This window comes from Atractosteus spatula, chromosome 16 (assembly GCF_055471065.1).
Source record: "Atractosteus spatula isolate fAtrSpa1 chromosome 16, fAtrSpa1.hap1, whole genome shotgun sequence".
In the NCBI taxonomy this organism is placed as follows: Eukaryota; Metazoa; Chordata; class Actinopteri; order Semionotiformes; family Lepisosteidae; genus Atractosteus; species Atractosteus spatula.
In genome coordinates, this window is record NC_142721.1 from 8647192 (window position 1) to 8671723 (window position 24532).

General features: G+C 36.3%; 1 protein-coding gene across 1 annotated transcript in view; it reads left to right on the plus strand.

Moving 5' to 3' along the window:
* LOC148819508 (uncharacterized) overlaps positions 1-24532 on the plus strand; it is a 74092-nt gene that overhangs the window by 36116 nt on the left and 13444 nt on the right. The window contains exons 11-12 of the mRNA XM_088934742.1: positions 9923-10104; positions 15271-15410. Coding sequence (XP_088790868.1) covers positions 9923-10104; positions 15271-15410 — 322 coding nt within the window. The remainder of the gene's footprint in view (positions 1-9922; positions 10105-15270; positions 15411-24532) is intronic.

Below are 24532 nucleotides of genomic sequence, written 5' to 3' on the forward strand. Positions count from 1 at the left end.
CTAAAAATGTACAACGATAGAGCTGTGTGAGCTCACACGGCACCTGCATGTAATTTGTTAACCATAATGATTGCACTGCACAGGGCTGCAGGTCATGTTACTTTATTATTCAACATCATGGCTTCCAACACTACTCCAGGCTCACAGGTGGGTCTTTTATTATCATTGGCCTAGAAGAGCATAATTTATTTTTTTTTTCAAATCTACTTCTCTCCAGATTGATCCTGGTATACAAAGGCAGTCTCTCTGCTATAGCCTTCAGGTATCTGTGCCAGTGCTTCAGAAGTAAATCCACATCAGCGCATCAGCTTACTGTTGCTTTTAGGTTACTGAAATATGAAGCGCATTAGACTGCAGAAAATATGCTAATGTGTGCTACTTAAGAAAGGTCTCAAGTGATAGCAGTGTGTGCTATGCCAAAGATCGGCTCTGCAAAGTTACAGTGACTCATGTGTTGTACATTTTTTTAACGTGGGATGTTGTTTAGAAACATTCAGTACTGCCTGGGAAGAAAAAACATTCCTCTCAAAAGAAACCAGCAAAATACCTTCATCATCGCTGCAGAAAATTATGTTGCCCTCAAGGCTGTCATACTGTACATTGATTATTTTGTGCACAGTTAGGTCTTGGAAAAAGCACCGTTTTACAATGGTCTAATAGCAGCTAAATTGATGTCTGTAATTTTTCACTTACAGGAAATTTCTCCATTTAATTTTGGTTTACAGAATGCCTTCATCCTGTGTGCCATAAAAGCAAGTTGCTTCTAGCACAATTAGTCTTTTTATTTATAAATGGACAAACAAGTTGTCAACACACATTTTTTTTTGTTCTGTATAGGAATATATTATTTATAATTTTTTAAAAATTTATACAGATTCTATATTAACTTTTTTTTTAAAGGATCCATTTAATTTTAAGTCTTTTTTTTTAAAACTGGCTCGAAGGCTTGTTTTGTAAGGCTCTACTGTTTTTTTCCATATTGGTACTCGGCTACATTTGGAGATGTTGGCAAGTCTCAAACGAGAGGGTTTTTTTTGAAAATGAGATAATTAAATGGATCCAAGCCCTTCGCATATCTTGAGTACCAAGTTGCATTCTTTTGGTGCTTTCACCTTCACGTTGCACATTATCTGAAACTACCCCCCACTTTGGGCAGTACCGCTGGGGTCTGGAGTGCCCGCTGGGAAAGCCGATGGGAGTGAATGGGTGAAACAAAGAGGCTAGTGAGTGTCAAAAGGAGAAACGGCAAGGATGTGAGAGCCTGGGCCCTCCATTCCCCCCCTCCCCCCTCCCCCCTGTCCTGTTGTACAATACTCACAAACGGCACTCGGGCCCAGGGGCAGTGCCACAGCTCTAGGCCGGGGTGGTCTTTAAACACGGTTCCTGAAGCTGGTCTTCTGAGAGCTGAGCAGATACTGTAGCGCACACTGTAAGATATTCATGAGACCGTGCCTCCCTCACATGCATGCTGTGATGTGCCTCTGTATGGGTATACACTCCATATGCACGGCTGATTTTGATGCACATAAAAGCACAGGTTGGTTTTGCTGCCTTTGTCAAAAATAAATGTGTTAATCCTTAAGTTTAGTATATGCTTTATTTATACAGATTAGTCCATTGGTTCATGTTTGAAGTAAGTACCACTCAAGCCCATTGCCTTCATGCATTTTAGGTTCATCTCCCACAAACTTACTTCATTTTAAACTTTAATGAATTCAGTGAATCTCCTTAAGATGTTTACCTGTAATGCATAAGTGTCTCTGAGTGATTTAACCTGTAGGACTAGATGTTACAAGCTTAGCAATACTTTGGCACTTTAACATAATTACCTCATTGTAATTATGCAGGAAAAAGAAAGTATACTTTGCAGGCATTTATACTCTTTAAAGAATATAATGAAGTCAAAGTGCAGAGTAAAATTAATCCCAAATTAATTAATCTTTCAATTAATCGGGAGTCCAGAAAAAGTAGCTGCTCTAAAATGTGATTCAGGATATGAATGTTTTGATCTGCATGGTTTTAACCAAGGAACTATTTTATTTAATCTCTATTTAGCATGGTTCCTGTTTTAAGTTACCAAGGTAGGTGGTTGCTAGGCAAGCAATGTTTATTATTTGTGCCATTAAGTAAACTCCAGCTATCAGTCTGTGAGTGGGACACATGCTGTACTGTTTGGGCTGCAATTGTATGTCATTGCAGAGTGGCTATAGCTACAGACAGGAGTCTAAACATTCTTGAAAACTTTCAGCAAAGTTTTCAGCAGCCTATGCTTTTTTTAGTCATTTTCTGATTCGTCACGCTCCTTGGGTATAAATATTGAACTAAATAATGGCCTTTTGCGGTCCCATAAATAAGCAGTTCTATGCAAAAAGTATCTCCTTTTAAATAGCTTTGGGGGGAAAAAACAGAAACTGGAGCAAATTGAGTTCCAGTAACTCTTTGCCACTGAAGCCATAGAAGAGGAAAACCATTCTTAGTTCAGCTAAGAACTACGTTTCTGAAGGCAATTTAGAGGCAGTAATTGATTTTCGCTTATAGTATGTCCAAGAGATGACATGGGGATAGAATACTTTCACCTGACATTTGGTATTGGGAATACAACACAGATCTTTTGTTAATGCAAGCTTTTCATCCATATAGATTTTTTTTTAGCCACTGACCTTGAATTCCAATATTAAGCTGTGACTTGAAGCTGAGATAATGGAATGTAGGTAAAAAAAACTACAGAGATGTGACATCTTCGAAGGTAGAAAAAAAACCTTCATGTGAATTTTTACTCTGCTTTTTAGTGGATTCCTTCTCTGTGAGAGAATCTGTAATGAAATTGATATACCAATGCCTTTCATACTCTTAGGGTCATAGCCAGAAACATCTAAGCTTTACTGTAATGCAGTCTTTATTGGCACTTAATAATCACTGAAAGTTTTATATGCTTACGAAGCTGAAAGTGAGAGGGCATGGCTCACTGCCATTCTACTCCAGGCACAGGACCGATATGGACTGTTTAAAACTAACTGCACTCTCCTGTTCTGGCAGATTGTCTTTATGTATTTATTAGAGTTCCATTTCAAGGTCAAGAAACATAAGGATTACCGAAAATTCTTGTATTAGATGTAAGACTGAAGCCTCCACCTTTTAACATATAGATAAGATTTTCTTTATTGAAATGATTCATTTTTATTGAGTTTCAAAGCAGCAACCTTCATCTTTGATGTACAGTATAATCTAAATAAACACTCTGACATTGTTAATCAAGTCATTTAATAAACCTATCTAGATTTTTTAACAGTTATGCTTTATAACTGAGGCACAAAGCTACAGTACACTCCGTGGTATCTTAGATTAATTGACAGACACAAAGACTGAAGTGAATTTCCCATTTTTGCTGTGATTCTTTGCATTTTAATTAAATTGCATTCTTTTCTGCAGAATAGGCAGTCTTTAGGTTTCTGTGAAGATTTACATTCCAAATGTCCTCTGACCAGAGGTTATGTTGTATATTTATTTCATGTACCACTGAATTATAGGTGAATTTGGCCTTTACCTTTCTTTATATTTGAGTACCTGTTTCTGCATTGTCATTTTCCTAAACCAAGGGGTTCAATTCAAATACTGAATGTCAACTTTAGAGGTACCAAAGGATACCATACTGACTTCTTTTAGCACTGAAGTTAAGCAATCTACAGGTTAAGTCAAGGTTTTTTTTGTACTGGGCTACAAATGTAATGTAGCTTACAAATCTACTTAATCTATGAGTAAAATAAGTCTAGCTTAATTAAAATGTTCTTGTGTTTCAATTGCTAAGACAATATACAGTAAATATAAAATTGAAGCTTAGTAATTTATACAAACAGTTCTTCATAACTTTCCAAAACTGGTATTTTGCACATTTTTGTATTTATAAAGCTAATATTTGAAATTAGAAACATTACATATTTTCATTGGTAAGCAGCCCAGATTTAAAGCTGCACACAAGGAGCAGATCTACTGTCTCCTTTTCACTAAACCTCATGAACTGTGATAAGCTATTTATGTATAATATAACAATTTTGTACGATAATAAAACATCCATATTGTTTAATTCTTAAAGAATGTTGTCTGCAAAGTACTTTGCAAAGAAGTGCTTTGCTTCCTTGTTTGTAGAGTGCTGAGTAACTACTGCAACCTTTCAATTGAAAGGTCATATTTTTCAAAATTAAATTGCACATCAAGTATTAAAGGTTTTGTATGGAAAAAAGTATTCAAATACATATATTCTGTATTTGTATGTACTGTTGGAAGTCAGTGTATGTGATGTGATTTTTTGCTGATTTTAATATATAAAGACACTTTTTTTACCTCCAAACCCTGTACCATTTAAAGAAAAAACACATCCTATACTATTTATAACTTGAAATAAGTTGGTTTTTTTTAAAGCCAGGGGGCTGTCTCTGTCAGGTCATTTATATTAATGTACAGATCTATCCAGAAAAATGTTTCTTCTTCTTCTACAAGTAGTCCTCTAGAATTTCAAAGTAAGCTTAAGATGTGCCTCCAAGACACAAATAGATCTCAGAAGGAATTTTGATGTTTCTTTGTCTGCACTCCTGAACATATCCTTGCTCTTACCTTCACCCAAGCTGTGAATAGAGATCTAGGGGCTGAGATAATCTGAAAGAACCACCAAGCAGCTCATCTGAATCTTGTATAAGGGAGGCATATGTTCTGAAATACTGAATGAGGTCATTATGCTTTTCTGAAGACAATTTTGGTGCAGATATTTATCTTTGGAGCAGTCATTAATGTCCTGTATCTTTGAGATGGTTTGCTTCATGTTAGCCCCTGTCTAAAACAAGGTGGTTTTAGATGTTTAAGCATAAGAGCGCGTTTTAAGAAATGGGTGGTTAAAGTTCTGCAGGACAGTTTGTTTGCAGTCACCCAAAAATATTACTTATATTTGAGTTGAAATATCAAAGCTTTTTCTAAATGATGCAGTCCTGTAGTTTCTTCTTAAATGTAAGTATTTTCTGAATCACTGTTAATGCCTCTTGGAATTTTCTCTTAATTCAGTTTTTAAAAATGAGATGTTATGTTCTCATTTTTACAGCCCCTGTTCCATTTGTTTACTTTCAGAATCCTTAGCTAATTGTATGTTGCTTTGACGTATCCTAGCATCCAACAGAGACGGTAGCTGTAAGTATATTTTATGCAGTTTCTTCATTGTCGAGGTACATGTTTTATGGGAAAAAATGCTGTTCACCGATGTGAAAATGAGTGCTAGCTGGGAGCGTGCATTAGTAACACAGAGGAATATGTAGTGGATACCCAATTAGGATTTGTTAAGCTTTTAAACAGGACTGAAAAAGTCTGAAATGTAATTAGCTTCTCTTCAGCATCAAAGAGTCAGATTTTTAGGTTGTGTATGTCAGTTAAGTCCTTTTGGGCAGTGGCCTTATAAGAGGGTGGCCTGTTCAGACAAAATGGTAGGCTTTGTCTGAACCTGCTGTTTTTGTACAGTCTTTACTTCAGAAATAACAGGGTTAAATGAAACAGCCTTGTACATATTAACCTGGCTTTGTCATTGTTAATCTTACTTCTGAGATTCTGTAAATTAAAACTATGCAAATAATCACCTCATTAATCCCCAGGAGTTTAGATGTCTTTACCTTCTTACTAACCTTCAGGGATTAAATGTAAATTGGAAGGTTAGAAGTAATTTAGGTAGAGACTTTTAGACCCCGGCTCACCTTTTGAGAAAAACTGTCTTCTCACTGGAGCTTGGATTATGGGGCTGGGAGTGGTGACACTAAAGGAGTACATTAGCCTATTATCTTCCTCACTGAATCATTCTGCAATCACAGTGCCTAGAGTTTATCCTGAGATGTATTTAATGGAAGAAAATGTGGGACATGCATAATCTAAGCATCTCGTTTGTAATTTTTCTCTGATCTTCATGTAAATCTGGTGGCTTTTGAAGAATTTTCAATTCCTTAATTTTTCATGCCACTAATATTTAGTGATACTTTAATTAATGTGTTTTATGATATTAGGCAACATTTTTTTTTTACCATTTCTGTTCCTCATATACCAGGTGAAATTGCATTAACAGGGTAGAAGAGAAATGTTTTTTTTGGTTCATTGGTGCAACTTGTACAAAAGGATTTAATAGCTAATAGCTTTGTTGTAACCTTAGTTTTATGGTTAAATTGGCCTTCTGCTAAAAAGCCTTCCAGTGCTTCCACCCTTCCATTGCCTTTGTGTCTAAGCAGAAGTTTTGGAACTGATACTAATAACGGCGTTCTTCACTTGATCTTGCCATTGTTTTCAAAACACTTTACTTTTAAAGAAAAACTTTCTGAGTGACAGTTGTCCTTAGAGCTTGTTAAAAGCATCTTTCAAAGGCTATTGTTTTTTCCAGTGTCTGCAAAAATGCTGTGAGAAGTGGCACAGAAAAGTATCCATCTCTTACGAAAAGATTGTGCAAAAATTGAATGGTATCTATATGGCACAACATATCTTATAACCTAGCATTAACAATTAAAAAAAACTCCCAAAACATTTACAGTAATTACATTGAAGGTGAAGGTTGTTATCCTTTTGAATGCATTGCACTGTAGAGTCAAACTCGGTTTGGAAGACTTGATGTTGCTTTGTGCCTTCCATTGGATTAATGCAGGATATTCCGGTAACTGGTATAAACATGCGTTGCATGTTATTCCAGTAGTCAAAAAGCATTATGGACAGATGCACTTGTGTTTGTTCTTGTCGAAAGCCTGAGAAATTGGCACTGAACACATCGTAAAGCATAGGATAACTGCTCACATAGAATTGCTCAAAAATCACCCTAAAAAATTCACCACTGACTACCCATTCAATACAAATTCTACATCCTCTTTTAGGGACAAGCAAGTTTAATCATTTTAAGTGTTTAAGTTCTGCATAGTCTGAGTTTTAATCCAGTCATTAGCCTGCTTTTAAATAGAGAGAGAATGTACATAATAAAATATAATTTGAGAATTTGAATCTGCTATCATCACTTGTATATTGTAACATCTAAAGCTTAAGGTAAGAAAATCAAGGAAATATACAGTAGCTACTATTACATAGTGTTCAGGCATTGTCCTCCAAAGTATAGTCCACTTTAATTTGCCTTTTTGACTTTTTACTGTACATAAAACTGACTCTTTGAGCAGTTTGAGTGTTTTACTAGAAAGTATAGTTAAAACACTATATGACAGTATAAGAACAAACAAAATAGACGAATTCAGACATAATTAAGGAACGAAATGATATAAAAGTAACCTTGACTACTTATCTACCTTGAATTAAATTGTTATATAAGAATTATGAGATAATTTTAAATAATTTACTTTGTGATGGCTGCTGAATATCCCTCTTGCAAAATGTCATTGATCATTTAAGCCTACTGGATGTTCCGTTTTGACTTGAGCAAATCAAATGTACAGTACATAATTCTTCTGAAGTATAGATTCTTTCCACAATCTCAGGACAGAATTATCAGTTTCCCCTAAGGAATATACTGATGCACCATAAGGCTCTGTAATAAAACTTTTCTTTCTGCTGTTTTGACATTTTTTCTTGTGTATGCTTAAGTTTACCTTTCATTGTTCTTTTAATGTAAATCCCAAAAGCACTATATCTACATTGCATAAGGTTTAAAAATCTTGATCTAGGACTGTTGATCTTCACAAAAGCTAAAACAAACCTATAAAGCACTAATGAGGTTGCCTGTAGCTGTTTTGTAAGCAAACGATGAAAGAAACCTTACTAAAGCAGGATCTGTAGTTCTACCTTTTCTATATTTAATGGGGAAAAACTGAAATGCTTGCAGCATTTCGGAGGTGAGTTACTCTTGCTTGTAGCCTTAGGAATGTCACAAGATTTGGATGCATGCAATTACTTGTCATCTTTGAAGTTCACAGCAATAAAAAAGAAAAAGAAACTTCTGAATGTACCTGAAGAACACTGAATATAAAACAAAAGAAAAGGCTGAGAAGTTGTGGTGTTACATTTTCCAGTTAATAAAATGAAACTTTGATTTTGTGAAATCAAATTAAACCAACAGATTTTCAAATAACTTATTCTTTTTACTTTTGAATGAATTGAGTGTGGTTTATTGAATTAAAAATTATTTGTAAATTATTTTTTGTGGCTTTGTTAAATTAGTTGTGAAACTTGTTGTTTGGGTACTTTAGAAGTTAAAATGCTTCAATATTAGGTTTTTACTACAAGGGGCCTTCACAGACTATTATTTGGTTTCTCTACATTATTGAAAGCTTGCTGTGTAATAAAATTCGAATTTTCAAACATGAGCAATCTTGTACCACATTCTGCACAAGCAAGGATTCACTGCTAATTAAATTTGTGAACACGGGAAATCCAGATGTTAGGGAAAGATTCCCCTCGTTATTCCACAATGATGTGATGGCTGAAGGAAGTCGATTACAGCAGTTAATCAAATCAGATACCATGTCTGGAGAACACATTGATGAGAGTTGTCCAGGAGTAGTTTCTGCTTTGGGAAACATGATAATATCTGGTCAAGGCTGTGGACGTTTGGCATTTCAGTTGGAGGCATCAAGGGCTGATTCTGAACCATGCACCCATGACAGAGGAGGTCGACGAGAAGAGGAAATGTCTAGCTAAAACAACTGGGCTAGGAGTCAATGAAGCAACACAGCCTGTGAGGAAAGGTCAGTTGCTGTGCAGTCTGTATGCACTGAGCAATATTTTAAAAAACAAAACACGAGTATGGGTGCCAATACCTTGTTACATTTTATAATGCCTCTCGGAAGATGGTAAAGCAGTCACTTCAAACTCAGTGATGTCCAGTGTACTAATATACTAAGTCTCAGTAATGCACACGTTTCCTACCATTGTGTTCACCTGCAAATATTTCCTGATGAGGTACCTGGTAATGTTTAGTCTTTTTTAAAACAGTGCTACTTTGGTGCAAAAATAGAGGACTTGATATACTGTAGGATATGTCAATTACTGGTGGAGCTACGTGGAACCCCCCAGTAAAGTCGTTTGTTCGAAGTGTGGGCTGAGCTGTGTAATCCAGCCAATATCGATGATTGAGCTTTGGGTTTGTCGTGCCTCCAGTCTGACCAGAATTCTCTGTGCAGGGGTGCACTACTGGCCAGGTCTCACTGGGGTTGTCTGGGCTGGGTATCCCAGTGGCAACGCTGTTGTCTCCAAGACATGCATCACATCACTTCTGTAAATACTAACTCCCTGGACCTTTTTAATGAAAGGCGATACATGTTGGCTGATATCAAACAGAGCAGCATAAACGGGGGGGAAAAAAAGTTTGCTGTCCAACTCCAGAATTAAAATAGCCTTTTTGCATTTTATTATATCAACCTCTACTTCAAAGCTTCACAATGGTAAGAGTTTTTAATGAAACATTACCTGTTCAATAAATCAATACCAATGGTAAAACACTAATTGGTTGTCAATCTGTAAACAGAATGGGCTGTTGGGTTAAATCCATCATCTGTGATATACAATACATTGTAATATTAAACCAACAGATCTTACTATACACAAATAAAAACCAAACTTATATGCCTGTATGCCTTAGGCCCTAGATGAAATGATAGTCAAAGACTGGAATTTGCTTACAGAGCTATGTTAGATGGTAGCATACTTACGTCAATTTAGTAGTATCATTGACCAGTATCATTGCTGATGAACAATAACATGATAAGCAATACATTTTGTTAAAAGAAGAACACTCCTCTTGCCTGTTCTACAAAGCTTATTTATATATGGAATGTACAACCTCTTTATTTGCAAGTGGACAACATTACAAAGAGAAGGTACCATCAAGATCCTGAATTTATTCATTTATATTTTTTCTTCCATTTTATTTTCATCATCAAGTCTTCTGAATGCATGTCTGCATATGTATTTCCAGAACCTGTGGAAGGTGCCCCCAAGAGCTTATTTGCCAAAGTGTTAGACACAGCCCGGCGTTATCTGGGAGACGCAGGCAAAGAGGACGACAGCAGGGAGACGAAGAATCTCCCCATTCACAGAAGTCCAATTGTTCATTCTCGCTCAAAGCCCTGCTCATTCTCCTCTCTCAGGCGAGGACAGGTAAGTTCTGCATCTGATTGGTGGGATTGCTCAGGGCTGCACAGAAACTGTTTTTTTTTGTTACCTACGGTCTTCTGAATAGAAATGTAGGCATAACCTAATTCTATCCAGTACCCTCCCTTACCTTCTGAGCTCTGAATGAAAAACACATCAGCAAAACAAAAGCAGAAATATGGGATTTCTGTCTGTATTGTTATATCCTCTGAAGAATGTCTTGATTTAGTAGGTACTTAAGAAACAAAAGGTTTCATTTTTCAGTGGAAGGGGCCTCTCACGAAGTATTTTTTGTTTGTTTGAAAATATCTTTTTACTGGTAACTATCCATCATATTTATTTGCCACTGAAGACTAGATTTTATTTTCCAATGTCATTTTGTGCATTACAATGAAGAAGTAAAATTTAAGAGTTGTATTTCTGTTTTTTTTATAAAACCATCTCTGCCTGTTGTTGTTGTCACTGCGTGTAATTATGGCACTGAATTAGATTCATGATTCAGTGTGTCAACACCTTCTTCTCTGTACTTTGTTGAAGTCTTGCATAACACCATACTGTAGTCCCAAAAATAAGATTAAACAATATTCAGTAAATCTTCAATGGCTTTGAAATTGAATTTAACTTATGCATTAGACATTCAAGTGAGTTTTTGTTTTTGTAATCCTGTTTTAATTTTGTTTAAGATATCAAATGGGTAGTGAATGATTTTGACAGATTTCATGAATGTGGTTTTCTGAGCTGCAGAAACAGCTGGATGAAGTCAAAATGGTTAATTCTGAGAAAATGCCAGCAAACCTTGCACCATTGTACCAGACAGAAATAGTAACCACAGGCTTTAAAGGCTATTATGTAAATGTAGGCTGAGGAGCTGCTGTTTGACTTTTGTTTTTCACGGATGTCTGGTTTTGATTCTGCCTGGGCCACAGTGCCACTCAGTTTTGAAATCAGCACAAAACGACTTGAAAGAAGCTTTTGGCAGTTACTTCTAAAATTTCATAGCAAAAAGCTATTTTTCACATAGCTGTTCAGGATTGGAAGATATACAGGCACTAGCAGGGTGTTAGAATGGAGGCTTTCTGTTAGTTGTAGGGCCAGTTTTTGAAAAAGGAAGACTTCAAATTTCAAGGCTTACAGCTTACCCCCTGTGTTTTAGTAAACATTATTTTAAATGTGTATGAAAATGGAAGAAATTGTGAAGTTTATCTACAATTGTTCTTTACTCATAAAACACAAGTAACTGTTATCATGTCATTGACATTCTCCTGAGTTCCAGGACTATTCCTATGGCACTGTGGTGTAGTAATGCCCCTTACTCACATACCTACAATACATGGTGGTTTGTGAAACTAACTTTAGATGATAGAAATACACATATATTTTTTTTCTTTTAATTCTGTTCTTGTTCTATTGGTCCTGATGCCTGGGTTCTAGTATCTGAAATGCCTCTATTTTTGTCTGTGCCTAAATAGTTGTTTCTGCAAGTCTTATGTAAGCTCATACTTAAACATAGTATCAGTAGGATTTTTTGATGCATTCTTTTTAAACTTTTTTTAAACTCTTATGAGGCTGAGTATATATGTGAAGAAATCAACATTTTTTCTAGATGAGCCTTTTGCTTCATCAATTTTGTTATATATTTTACACCCTTACCAAGTGTGTGCATGCACACACACACTCTTGTTTTCCTGTATGAATGGGACGTCCTGTTTATTTTCATTATACTTTTATTTAATATTCCAATCTCCATTCAAAGAAACTCCAAATACATATGAGAAAATAGACCTGACACACAAACTCCTGGCACTTTTAGATTTAAAAGAAGATGCCATTTGGTTTATAAAAAAGAATTTGAATTGTAGAGATGTTCCCACGTTGTCTGTTTGTCAGAGGTTATCATCTTCAGGACATTTTCCTGGATTTTGTCCCTGTGTTAACTGCAAAACATGCCCACACACACTGTATCCACAGTGCAGTTCCCACTTGAAATCTTTCCAAGTCGACATACCTATTTCCTGCCAGAAAGGATGAATTAATTTCAGGCACATTAGCCTGACAATCAAAACAGTGCTGTAAAGGCAAAGTACGGAATTGCTTAAAATAAGATTACATCTCTGCAATCTTCACTGTCTTGTACAAAAAGCTACTAATGAAAAGAGTTTGATTCCAAGTGGTTTGTGTTACTTTAATGAAGAATAGAATCCTTTTTATTCCCAGAACCAGTAGAATCTTGGCAGAAACCATGGGGAGCAAAAAAGGAGAGGACTATCATGTGAAGGTTTCATGTTTTTCCACTCTTCTCTCTCCCTCTCACAATCTCATCTTTTTGTGAAGAGAAAACATGTTGTGAATTCATGAGATTGAGAAGTCTAAAGAAGCTCAGAAATACAACACCTCTTTATCAACCTTGTAGCAAGGGGAGACGAAGAGAAAAGATTGAGGGTGAGGGGTCATTCCATTCTTGCATAGCATCTGTGGTTCTCGTAGAAAGTGACAGGCCAGTTGATGTGCACTGTATGGCACAAAGGTCTCGCACAGAGCTCACACATTTGTTATCCACAAACAACTGAAAATTCGCCCAATAAACGTGCAGCGATGAATAAACTTTGCTAGGGACGCTCATCATTTGAGGCATTGTAAAAAAAGGCCACTCGCTTGTAGCAGTGAAGCAATGCCTGAAGAGTAACTGAAAGGTCTCATCTCTCCAGTGTGTATTCATTGTTCCTAATACGTTGATGCAGTACCTCCAGCTAATTGTTCTAAATGAGCTGCAGAATGATGATGCATTTGAAATGGTGATTTCTCTTGGTCATCCTGATTTATTTGCACAAACTTTTTCAATTAAGTGAATACTCTTTGGGATCCCCAAGGGTTCATTATACAGTATTCCAGTTAACTCTACCAAACTACATCAGAAAAAGAACATCTTTCTTTCAATACATTAACCCTTGTGATCAATGAAAGTTTCATGGTGATCCTGAGACAGATCTCAATTTGGATCAAAATGTATTATTTTCTTTAATTTGTTAATTTAACCATTAAATCCTTTCACTGCTCCTATTCATTCAAAACTATACAGAATCGTTTTTCCTGTTCTGCTCCATAAAACCCCATTAAACCAGGATCAATCTGAAAAACCATCTACATAAATAATAACTTTCAAACATTCTACAAAGACAGCTGCTGTAAATATTGCCTCACATGCCAGTGATAACAAAAGTAAGGACTGATTTATTGGGATATTTAATCTAGTCTTTTTGTTTGGGATAATAATGATGGGATGTAACGTTCTTAGATTTGTGAATTTTGTAGTTCTGGAGTTGGAAAAACAAGATAATGAGATGCTCCAAAAGGCATCTGTCTGTCAAAGGGGGGATTAATACCTGCCCATGTTTTAAGAGCATGTGCACTGACAAATGGACATAAAATGAGACTGTTTCACAAAAACATATTTAAAATTATGTGGGAACTAGTCTCCAAAGTGAATCAAGAATCCACCTTCAATTATGTTAAGTGTTCTGTTGCTTTGTCGAGATGTGCAGTAAACGAGCTCACTATCTCTTTCCCATCTTCTCACAAAGAAGAGATTTCAGCTGGCGCCTATTCTTGTTTAATGTGCTTTAATTTAATTTAAAACACAGTGCTTAACTCTGAAACGAATTTTACAGAGACTGACCTCTTGCTTCTAGATGATTCCCTTATCAGTGTTTTGTACAAAGCACTTGCACTCATTGCTCTATGATATCGTTTGAGGAAGGTCAAATGCGTCAGAACTCGTTTGGACGGAAGTCTTTTGTTTGGGAAGCTTCAAGCAACTGTGCCAGTTTTGTTTTAAATTATTTAAACAGGTTGGGAGTTTAGTACCACAGTGGTAATTATTGTGACACATCATAGCAGCATATTTAACATTTAACTGCAAATAATTTCCAAAATGTCTGCATGAACAAATTATGAGTATCTTTAGCAGAGGAAGTGTAGTTTTATGTACTATAATTAATACTTCACACTACCCTGTTTTCATGATACTCGTACAACGTGGGTATTCGTTCTTGAAATATTGGATTTTGGAAATTGTAGGTCTAAACTGGCCCAGTGCATTTATAGGTAAGGTGAGAATGATTTGCAACCCATAAGCATTGAACATTTACATTACATTAAGGTTTTTCATCAATTTCCTATTTTTCTTGTTTAACATTAGTCTTCCTTGAGAAAAGAAAACCCTGCAAAGTTTCCCATGAGTAAAAGCAAGCCTTAGGGATTATCTCATCACTACTACTACAGTATGCAGGCTGAAAACTATGTGCAGCAAATTCTAAGTGTTTCCACGATAATTACCACATCGGTGTCAGTACTTTCCACTTCGACAGAAAATTCTCGTTTGTTTGAATGTTACAGGCCACTGCGCAATACAGGCGTTGTCACCAACTGCAGAGAGAAGAAAAATAACTTTGTATTTGAAGCTCAGTAACATTAAGTCTAGAGTCGGAGTCTCAAGTCAATTTACGTATGGGTATTTTTTATCATCAGTACTTTTGTTGTTAACATGTACTCTCTGGTTTTATATTATATAATTTATAAGCAAACATGCTAGGAATTGTTTTGCATAATTGACAGAAATGCCGGTACCAGGATCTCCACTTCTATTTCTGCATAAGTATGCTTGACAAAAACATGGAAAGGCACCTGCCTAAGGAAACATACTGTACACATCCGCAGTAATTTAAAAACTTTGTGTGGACGTGCTAATGATGAAGTGGTTGTTTGTGTGTTTATATAAAACAGTACATGTGGGTTATATGTATTTATGCTTGTAAAATGGGTGAAACGTGGATAATTGCTTACAAAAACAGTTGGAAAAAAAAGAACATCCATTGTTTATAACTTCTTTATATCCACCTCCTAATCGCCTAACCTTAGACCATGTCTTTTGCTCTCTCTGCCATGCACCAGTTGCAAATATGTTTCCTGTGCTTAGCATCCGTGTGCCTGCAAGATGTGATGATAAGTGAGCAGAAGAATAGCCATTTTGTAGCAGTTTGTTTTGACAGACTTTGCACATCCACCTGAGGCATCACTACGTGAAATCTAAACAAGCATATCTGGTACTGGCAAGTTTGTCTCGCTGGCTTCCCCTTACTCTCACCTTGTTTTTCTTTTATCTGTCATTTTTTTTAGATTAAGAGGAGGAAAAAAATAAACAGCAGCGTTAAGGACTCAAGCCAGAGACTCCGATCCCAAGGTCTGGTAACAGTGCAGAGCCAGCGAAATACCATCCAGTCTTCCATGGACCTAGACGGAGAGATTACAGGGGACCGGTATGTGGAACAGAATCCTCTATTATACTCTTTCAGTTTGGACATTGTAACTGTTGCACTCAGTGGAGAATTGGTTGGTGATGTCTAATGTTTTCACTGATCAACACAAAAGCTCCAATGAGTGATGCATCTTTTAAAAAGCATTTCACATAATTTGAAATTCTGTAATTGCTTTTAATTGAAGGATACCCAAATCACTTATGTTGCAGAAGCCTATGAGTCTGGCTTAAAGCAACCTGCTCTTTGGTGTAATAAACTGGCCATAGTTGCAATAGTTTGCTGAGAAAATGGTGTAATCAAAAATAAGATGCATAACCTTATTTGGTTGTACTGTTTGATATAATCGCAGATTTCCTTTCAAAACTAGAGCATATTAATGTTAAATACTTGGTTCTGGGCTTGATCTCCATCAACAAGACTAAGATCTCTGAAATTCTCAGTTCAGTTCATTCTCTGTGAATCCTAAAGATAAATATGGAGTTTTGCATTCTTGAATCAAAGCCAGTCTTTGTGTAAATATCATGAGGGTCTATAGTAACCAATTAAATGTCTCTTTAAGCAAAATTATGTATGAATTAAAGTGAATATTTAAGGTACAGGGGAGGTGAAAAAGTCCTAGTTTTAGTAGCTCAAATAAGAATAATTAGAATCAGGTGTTTAAATAATTAGGTAGATCTGTGTGGAAAAAAGACATGCCAAGATCTAATGAGCTTGCTGAGGAACTCAGAAAAGAGTTATTAATGCTCATCAGTCCAGAAAGAGTTACAAAACTGTTTCTAAGGATCTGGGGCTCCATCAATCCATGTCACACAGTCTAAAAATTGAGAAACTTCAGGATCATAGTCACCACTCAGAAGCAGTTGTTCTGCCAGAATATCTCCAAGAACAAACTGGAGAATCTATCAAGGAAGTTACAAAGAACCCTAGAGTATTATCCCAAGAACTGTGGGCTAATGTGACTGTTCATGACTCAGCTATCAGAAAACATATAAACAAGAATAATATTCAGGGAAGGATAGCAAGGAGAAAACCATCTAAATAGAATATTACTCCCCATCTGAAGTTCACCAAAGAGCACAAAGATGGTTATCAAGGGGTTTGAAGCAATGTGCTCTGGACAGATGAGTCAAATGGAAGAACCCCATCCCCAGCATCAAGGTTGGTGGGGTTGGGGGTATTGTGGTTTGGCATTGCTTTGCACTCTCAGGATCTGGACAGCTTGCAGTCATTGTCAGGCCATCCATCTGTAACCAGAAGCTGAACAGAAAGAGGGTCATTCACTTAACATTATTTATCAGAATTAAATTAAGATCTGCCAACATTTTAGGTTTCAAATATGTAAAAATCCTAAAGGGTTCAGAAACCATTTCTTGGTTTTGGTAGCTTCACAATTAAAATTCTTCTTAATGTAAATAAAATTGATGGCCCAATGTCCCCAGTGTTTTTTTTTTCTCATACAGTTTTTATTACCTGATATTTCCACTTGTCTTCTTTAGATTTAATGATTGTGAGAGCACCTAACTGCTTCAAGCCATTACAGATTTAATTAGAATATTAAAGTCTTAACTTAAAACCACCTGGCACAGAAAATATGATGTCATTAAATTTATACATGTATTGTGTTGAGGTTGTTTAACCTGGCTCATATAAACTTTGCAGTGCAAGTTTCTCTAAATTTCTCCTTCGTTCTGGCTGAACATCTTTCTGATCATTAAGATATTGTCTAGAGAAAATGTTATTAGGTTTAATAATGGGTTCAGTTTGGCTTTAGTTAGCCAGGATATCCTGATAGAACCCGTTGGGATCGTTAAAGCCTGCCTTGTCATTAGTGAGAGAGGTGCTGTTGAACTATTCAATGCTAATTCTAAGGGTAGTGTGAACCTGACCCTGTAAATCAGCATATCGTATGACAACCAGCCTTGACAGGTAAGCATGTAACTAGAGTACATCTACACATCTTCCATCTCCCTGTGCAACATGGGTTTATAGCAGTATGTTGAGTCAATTAATACTTAATGATGCCAAGCTGTAAGAAATGACAAAATTTTCAATGTTGAGAAATATTAACGTTCCATAGAATATCACTAGGTTTGTTGGCTTTTACTGTAACAGCAGAATCCCTTTTAAATAGTCCCATTCTAGAGGGTTGAGTAATCAAGCAACCCAAAAAGTATGCAAGATTGACTGACTGTAACCCTGATGCAGAATGTATTGAGCTGTAGCAGACTTTGGGAATAGCATAATAACTTTTGTAATTGCTCAATTTTGCTTGAGGCCCTTTATGTTGACTTTTATTAAATATGACAGATTAAATTGCAGAACCACCCTTTTTTCATCTGTAACCGATACCCTTTTAAACTTTTAAGATAATTGGCAATGTATTTTTTTATTTTCAGTCTACTTGTATTAGATTATAGAAGCAGACTCTTTTTTCTAATTTTGGTTTCTTAATTGCATTTCTAAAAGGCTGCTATACTGTTCAGTGCACTTTAAACATTAATACCAGATCTCATGTGATACTGTTGGGTTTTTAAAGAGTTTTGGAAAGAATCCATTTTAGGGTGGAAGTAACAGTGTAAACAAAAGAAACTATTTTTCCCCCATAGTGTAATGTGTTAAGAGTCCAGACTGAATGCCATTGGTTAATATGGCTACACATGACTTAATAATATTGCGATAACTTATTTCTTCTTACCAATATGAATATATTCAGAATTTAAATACAATCCACCAAATGAGTCTGTAAATTAGCCTACATCTTGGAAGTATCTACCTTATTTGAAAATAAGTTCAAAAGTCAATCATTTCCAGTCGAGTGAGAAGCGTGCCAGTGGTCCTACTGTGTAGCTCAACCAGTAAAAATGCTTTCTATGAGCTCTGTGATTTGACCTGTGAGAATATAAGACAGAGTCATGTCCATAGCTGTCTGAGACCAAGATTCTCCTAGCAATGGATATCAATTGGCTCAGAGCTGTTAGAGGCAGGGATGGGATTAATCAGCCAGAACTCCCAGTGAAACAGTGACCCCTGTGACCCCTTCCCAGGCTCCTGTAGGCTTACAGTGATGTCAGTGAGCCTCTCCTCCACAAAGCACTGAGCTCCGCGTATGTCATTGGAGACTTTGCACCTTGTCAAAAAGACCTATGACTTCAATGGGTGGGCAGGTTACTTCATTCTTCTTCAGTGGATATGCAAGTCCTACATGTAGACTGAAAGGTAAAGACACCCTTACGATTGGATGGATGTAAAATAAGTGTTAGTGAAACCTAAAAGGTAAAGATCACATGGAATTGAATGTGAAGTAGAGGTGCAGGTTGAAAACTATTCTGTGGCCATAGATACCAGGGCACCTGTAGCATTGTGGAGATATTTGTCAGTGCATAACCAGTGTTTTTGCTTGGGTACAAGAATTTTCCCTCCAATCACTGAAAAGCAAACACTTTTTCCATGTACAGCATTGCATTTCTGGAATGCTAACTTTGAAAGGTGTAAATCCCCTTGGTTTTAGTTTAGGAACAAAAGTTTATTTCACAAATAATAAAAATGAGTGCTTGTAATACTTGTGTGAATAGAGAAATCACCATTGCTCCAAGCAAATATTCTGAAATACTCTTGGAGCTTTGGGCTTGATCTCTGAGAACCACCAGTGGGAAGAGCAGGCAGGACAGTTTGTTTTTGATTGACAAGACCACAATACGTTAGCACATGTAAAACATGGTTTATTAAGATCAGTGTCAAGTATCATTTGACACTCGAGGGTAAAGGATCTTCCCTGGAGCCTTTTGTAGGTTTTTAATCAGAATTTGCAGCTACATTTATCCCTGCAGTGAGTAAAATGAAATAATTTTGTAGTTAGACTCAACATTTTTTTCAAGATTGCACACTGGATATAAATATTTTAAAGAAATTAATTGGCAAGATTTCATGCACCAGGTTTCTTTTGTATTTTGCACTTAGAAATGTATAGGATAATATTTAAATTATTAATTTTAGCAATCAATATGAATTTAGGTATGTGACTTTAAAAGAGAATTGAAATTAAATTTTCAAAAACCACTGTTAATGAGCCAGACAGAACCATTGGCTCCATGAAGTGTAAATAAAAAAAAAAGAATCACTGTGAAATCTTATAAGGTCGGCATTTGATTATAATTGTCCAGACAGACTTTCCTAGAGTTCACAAATCATGGTGGATCTGATTTTTGCCTGCAAAGATGCCTGAAATGTGTTACTAATGCATTATAACCATGCTATAATAAGATTAATAAAACTTTGAACATGATCTCTGTAACTAAATATACTTATTTATTCTTCTTTGCTAATTATGTAATAGATAAATGTAATTTTAATCAAGTTGTAGTGAAGAGATTAAAGGCTAATTCTATTTTGCAGCTATACAGTACTTGGTGGGACAGCTTGGTGAAGATACACTCCTGTACCTTATAGAAAAAATGTAATTTAAAAATATCCCACTGATGTCTTTAGAATTAAGCACTCATTTGTGCAGATGTGTTTTCTTTGTGTAGATCTGGCTTAAATAAAATTTCTAAGATCTGCCGAGCACTATAATTTTGGTAAATAACTACAGGCTAATCTGTCCTGAATATGCTTGGTGATTCACAGTTTGTACATAACATGATAATTTTTGTTTTATTTGAGTGCTTTTATTGTCTGCTAATTTAGATAACTAAGCTCTTCTGGATCATAAAATTCCTAGCAGATAAGTCTAGTCTTTAAGAAGAAAAATATCTTATCACAAAACCCACTAACAGTGTTAATAGATTCTTTAGTTCCATATCATGACACATGAAATCATGATGTGAAAAGCTGAAAATGCAGTGATAAACCTTGGTATCTTCATACACACTTAAGTTTCACTCCAAAATTGAGAAATTGAAGATCTTTTAGATCAAAGCTTTTATCTTTGACAGGGTTTAAGTCATTCTGTGAAGCTGTTTAAATAAGCAAGCAGCTAATCCATTTTCTCTGGGAACCCTTAGGTCACTGAGTTTCAGAAGTGTATCTTTTTGAACCTGGTTAGCTAAATTTATTGTTTGCTGTAAACATCCCCTTGTCTAAAAGAAACTGCAAGCCTAGATGAAAGCAACAATAAAATCATGCATTTCATTGAACAGTGCGGTCTGCGTTGGTTTTATGGGTGGCATTGGAACAACGTTACTGTCTCGCACTGTAGCTGCCTGCTATTGTTTTGCTGTGACACACGAAATGTTTCCCTGTAACACAGAAGGGTGAAAGCAGATGTGCCCTTTAGCACCAGATAGACATCAAAGGCGAGAGTATTTGATGTCATCTGTTGAGCTGGAACAAGCACTCGCAGGTTGTCTCCAGCTTTTATGAGTAATGGTTTACACTTTCAACAATTGATCCCAGACTAATGTGGCCCTAGTGGAGAGCTGTAGTGTAAAGTTACTTCATGCCATTTCAGTGGTGATAACTGATTTCTCATTTTCAGGTTTTGACATCTGGTAGTTGAATGTTTTGTTGTAACAGAAACCACATACATATTTTGTGTTTATTCGTGCAATTTTATGCGTTTTAAAATTAAGTACTTGTAGATTTTTTTTTGCTTTGTGAGATTCAGGAGTATGAACTTCAAGAATGGGCACTGGCGAAACTCTTCTTCCTGTTGGCAAGCAGCTGCATTCATGTAACAAAAACACGTCACACAGCTTTGAGCAGAGACAAAATACTTTACAGTAGACCATACTAAAACAGGTTACATACCTGTCATTCCTACCATTTGCCATATTAGTGTAAAGTGGCCTAAATTGCTTGAATGAGGGCCAGGTCAGTTAGGGTCACAGACTGGATTATTCTGATTAGACAGAAGAGATTTAGAGGATTTAGCTCTTATTTCAGAAAACAGATAAATCCTTGTTTGCTTTCCAGTACAATGGCCATCATCCAAATATTAAACTTGAATGATCAGTAAAAGGGCTTTAACTCTTACAAATACAATACCTCTTTATAGCATTACATAGTGTTTCTTGAATATATTGTATTAGTACAAATTATATGAAGTTAATTCCTTCTTTAAAACATTGGTATTGTTTACTGTTGAAATTACATTTATTTAGTGCTGAAGGTTTAGTTTTTATTTTAGTTCTGCAGGAACATATGGACAGTGTTCAAATAAATTTTAGTAACTTTGTGATATTTTTCTGAGGTTTGCTACCAGACGCACACAAATTATTATGAAGTTCAGTTTCGATATTAAACAAACCATAATCAAGATCGATGCAATCCAAAAATTCACATTGTGCAGGTGACTAACAGCCATGGTCTTCAGTTTTCAGCACTGCAGGGTAGAAATGACATACTGTATGTTAGAATTAAATGCTTTTGATTCTGCTCAGGTAGATACAAACTTTGAAACAGTCATTTTTCCATTTCATAGCTGAATTGCCCTCTCTCTCCTATAGTGTGGTGAGTATTTCTTACTCTGAGTGTCTGCACCAGGCCCTCAGACCCCAGCATTTTGATTGATTGATTGTCTACAGATAAGGGTGTTATTGCTTCTGGAGGTATCAGGTCTCACCAGTAACCAGTAAATCATCTGAAGGAAGTGTCAAATTCATTGTAAACCAAGGGCTCAATAGAAGGCATGTTGCTTTACTAGAATAAGCAATAAGCAGCCAAGATGTAGAGGTGATATGTATTTGATCATACTGGGAATCCTTCTCTGGAAACTTGTTATGGAATTACAGTTCAGTATCTTGTGCAGATGATTATGCCTTAAACTAAAATGAGTTGCATAGGTCTGGAAGTCAAACTGAGAGAAAACAATTCAACCCTTTTTTCCCCCATGGGTGTTCCTTTTAATCTGACTGGGTCCTGCAAGTGTCCGATGGTTTTTTGCTGCTGTAATCTATGGCTTAAAATGTGATGATGCCATTTTCGACTCAAGCTTTCTGTTTTCCATCTTAACTAAAATAACATCAGTGAAACCTCCACTTTGAGTTAAAAAAATATGGAGTCTGTATATCAACAATATTTCTGTGGTGTGTTTTTGTTGTTATTATTAAGATGTTAGACAAAAAATGAGGTGATGGTGTGGACTCGAGTATGAGTCCACATAGAGAGAGGACTTAGGGGAGCTACTGGGTACATTTAGGTATTTAGGTTTGACTGTGCTCAACTGGAGCTTACTAATACACCAGAATGACCAGAAGATGCAAACTGTATATTTGATAACTTCAGTGATTACAATCAGTATCAAGGGTGTGAGTCTGGCCCACCAAGCTCATTTGTTCAACCCATGTTGCTGTTGCTGTGAGCCAGAGATTCAGTTTGCATTCTGCCTGAGCCTGCATAGCCCATATACAAATTACAGTGCCTAATTATGTGCCTTGCATACACAGCGCTCCATGTGGTTCTCTTCCTCTCTCCAATCCCAGTGTTCCAGTTTTATCTGGAATCTCAGATATAGATTGATAGGCCTGCTGTTTGGACAAAAATTGTGGGGAAGAAAAGTGGCACCTTGACATGTGTGCTGGGACCTCCTTGAAAGTTAGGAGCACGTTCAGCAAGTGAAACATTGGTCTCACTGAAACTGTATTTAGTTTTTTTTCCTCAAAAAAGGATATTTTTGAACATTGCAATAAGGGACTTAAAAATAAGAATGTTGTGTGGATCAAGAGAAGTGGAGAAATTTGTATTGTGTGTAGGAGATGACTGTAAAGCTGACATGCTTGATTTGTACAACAGGCAGCTACTTTCCAAGGAGCAATAGCAATAGTTGTAGAACTGATTTAATTTTTGACAGTGTCTCTTTTAACCTTGCCTTTTTCCCCATTCATCCTGTTTAAAAGACACAAACCATGGCAATTATGTAACAATGCAAACTGCTTCTCACGTATCGCAGTCATTGTGTTAGTATTATCAGTCCCTCAGGCAGAGCTTAGATGTGATGTTTATTATTTATCCCAATCCTGCAGTTTACCAAATGATACACATATATTACACTATCCTTTGGCTTACAAAGGTAATGCATTTCCCAAGATTGTGAAATTTTGTATAATGAAATAAAACTCCCATTACTTCACATGTAGAAGCTTACAACTCGTTCCCGAGATCTAGAGCATTCTCCAATATACTCGGTTACCTTAAGTCCACTGAAAAGTCAAGACAAGAACACATTTATAATTACCAGTCCATTTAGATTAGTACAGTAGTTGTTGTCATAAACCACGTCAGACTTGTAAACTTGAACAACAGCACAATGCAGATGAATATCACAGCATTGCCTTGAACTTAATTGCTCTCCTTTTTCAGTATTTTGTCACCTCACATTTTACATCCAAAGGAATTGTTTTCCTTATTGTGTTTATTTTTACAATTTAAGCACTTGCAACATGTTTTGTCAACATGAAGTTTGAATGAGCAGGATGTTCGCCCATAAATATCGCTGATTAGGCAATATCAGAACAGCAAACACCAAACACTATGAATATGTAATTGTTGTGCCTAGTATTTTGATAATTTATGGTATGTATTGCTTGCTTGAAGTGCATTTCAATTAATTCTGGTCCACCTCAAAATGACTTTGAAACCATTGATCTATAGGAAGAGGAGGCTAAAACGTTTTTGCCTTCATGTCATAATCCTCAGCTTTACAGTAGGTCCTGTTTGGACATTGAAAGTTGGACCAATGTATGAGATGGATTTTGGATCAATCGCATGTGCTTGAGATGCTGCAGTTTCCTTGAAGACTTGTAGACCACCCAGGCTCCATCCTTGTACTTTCTCTGCAGCTTGAGCACTGACCCTTTCCCACCCCACAGTGTACAGTAGATCACTTTGTCACTTTCTATTAGACATTTCTCAGAGCACTGTGGTGTGAATTGTCGACAGCCAGGTTTTACACAGTGCGTGCTTCAGGTTTTGTTTGAAGCTCTTCCAGAGATGTTTCTCAACAGGCTTTTTGCATTAGTGTTGAATGTATATGATCAGTTTCCACTGAAGAAAGAAACCAAATATCAACTTTTAAAAACTCTGGAGCTCCCTTTGTTGTGGTGCTTTGTTTGTAGTACAGTTTTAAATTATTCTTTAAATTAAAATTTGCATGGCAAACGGTCAGGATCTGAACTTCTTCAGTTACG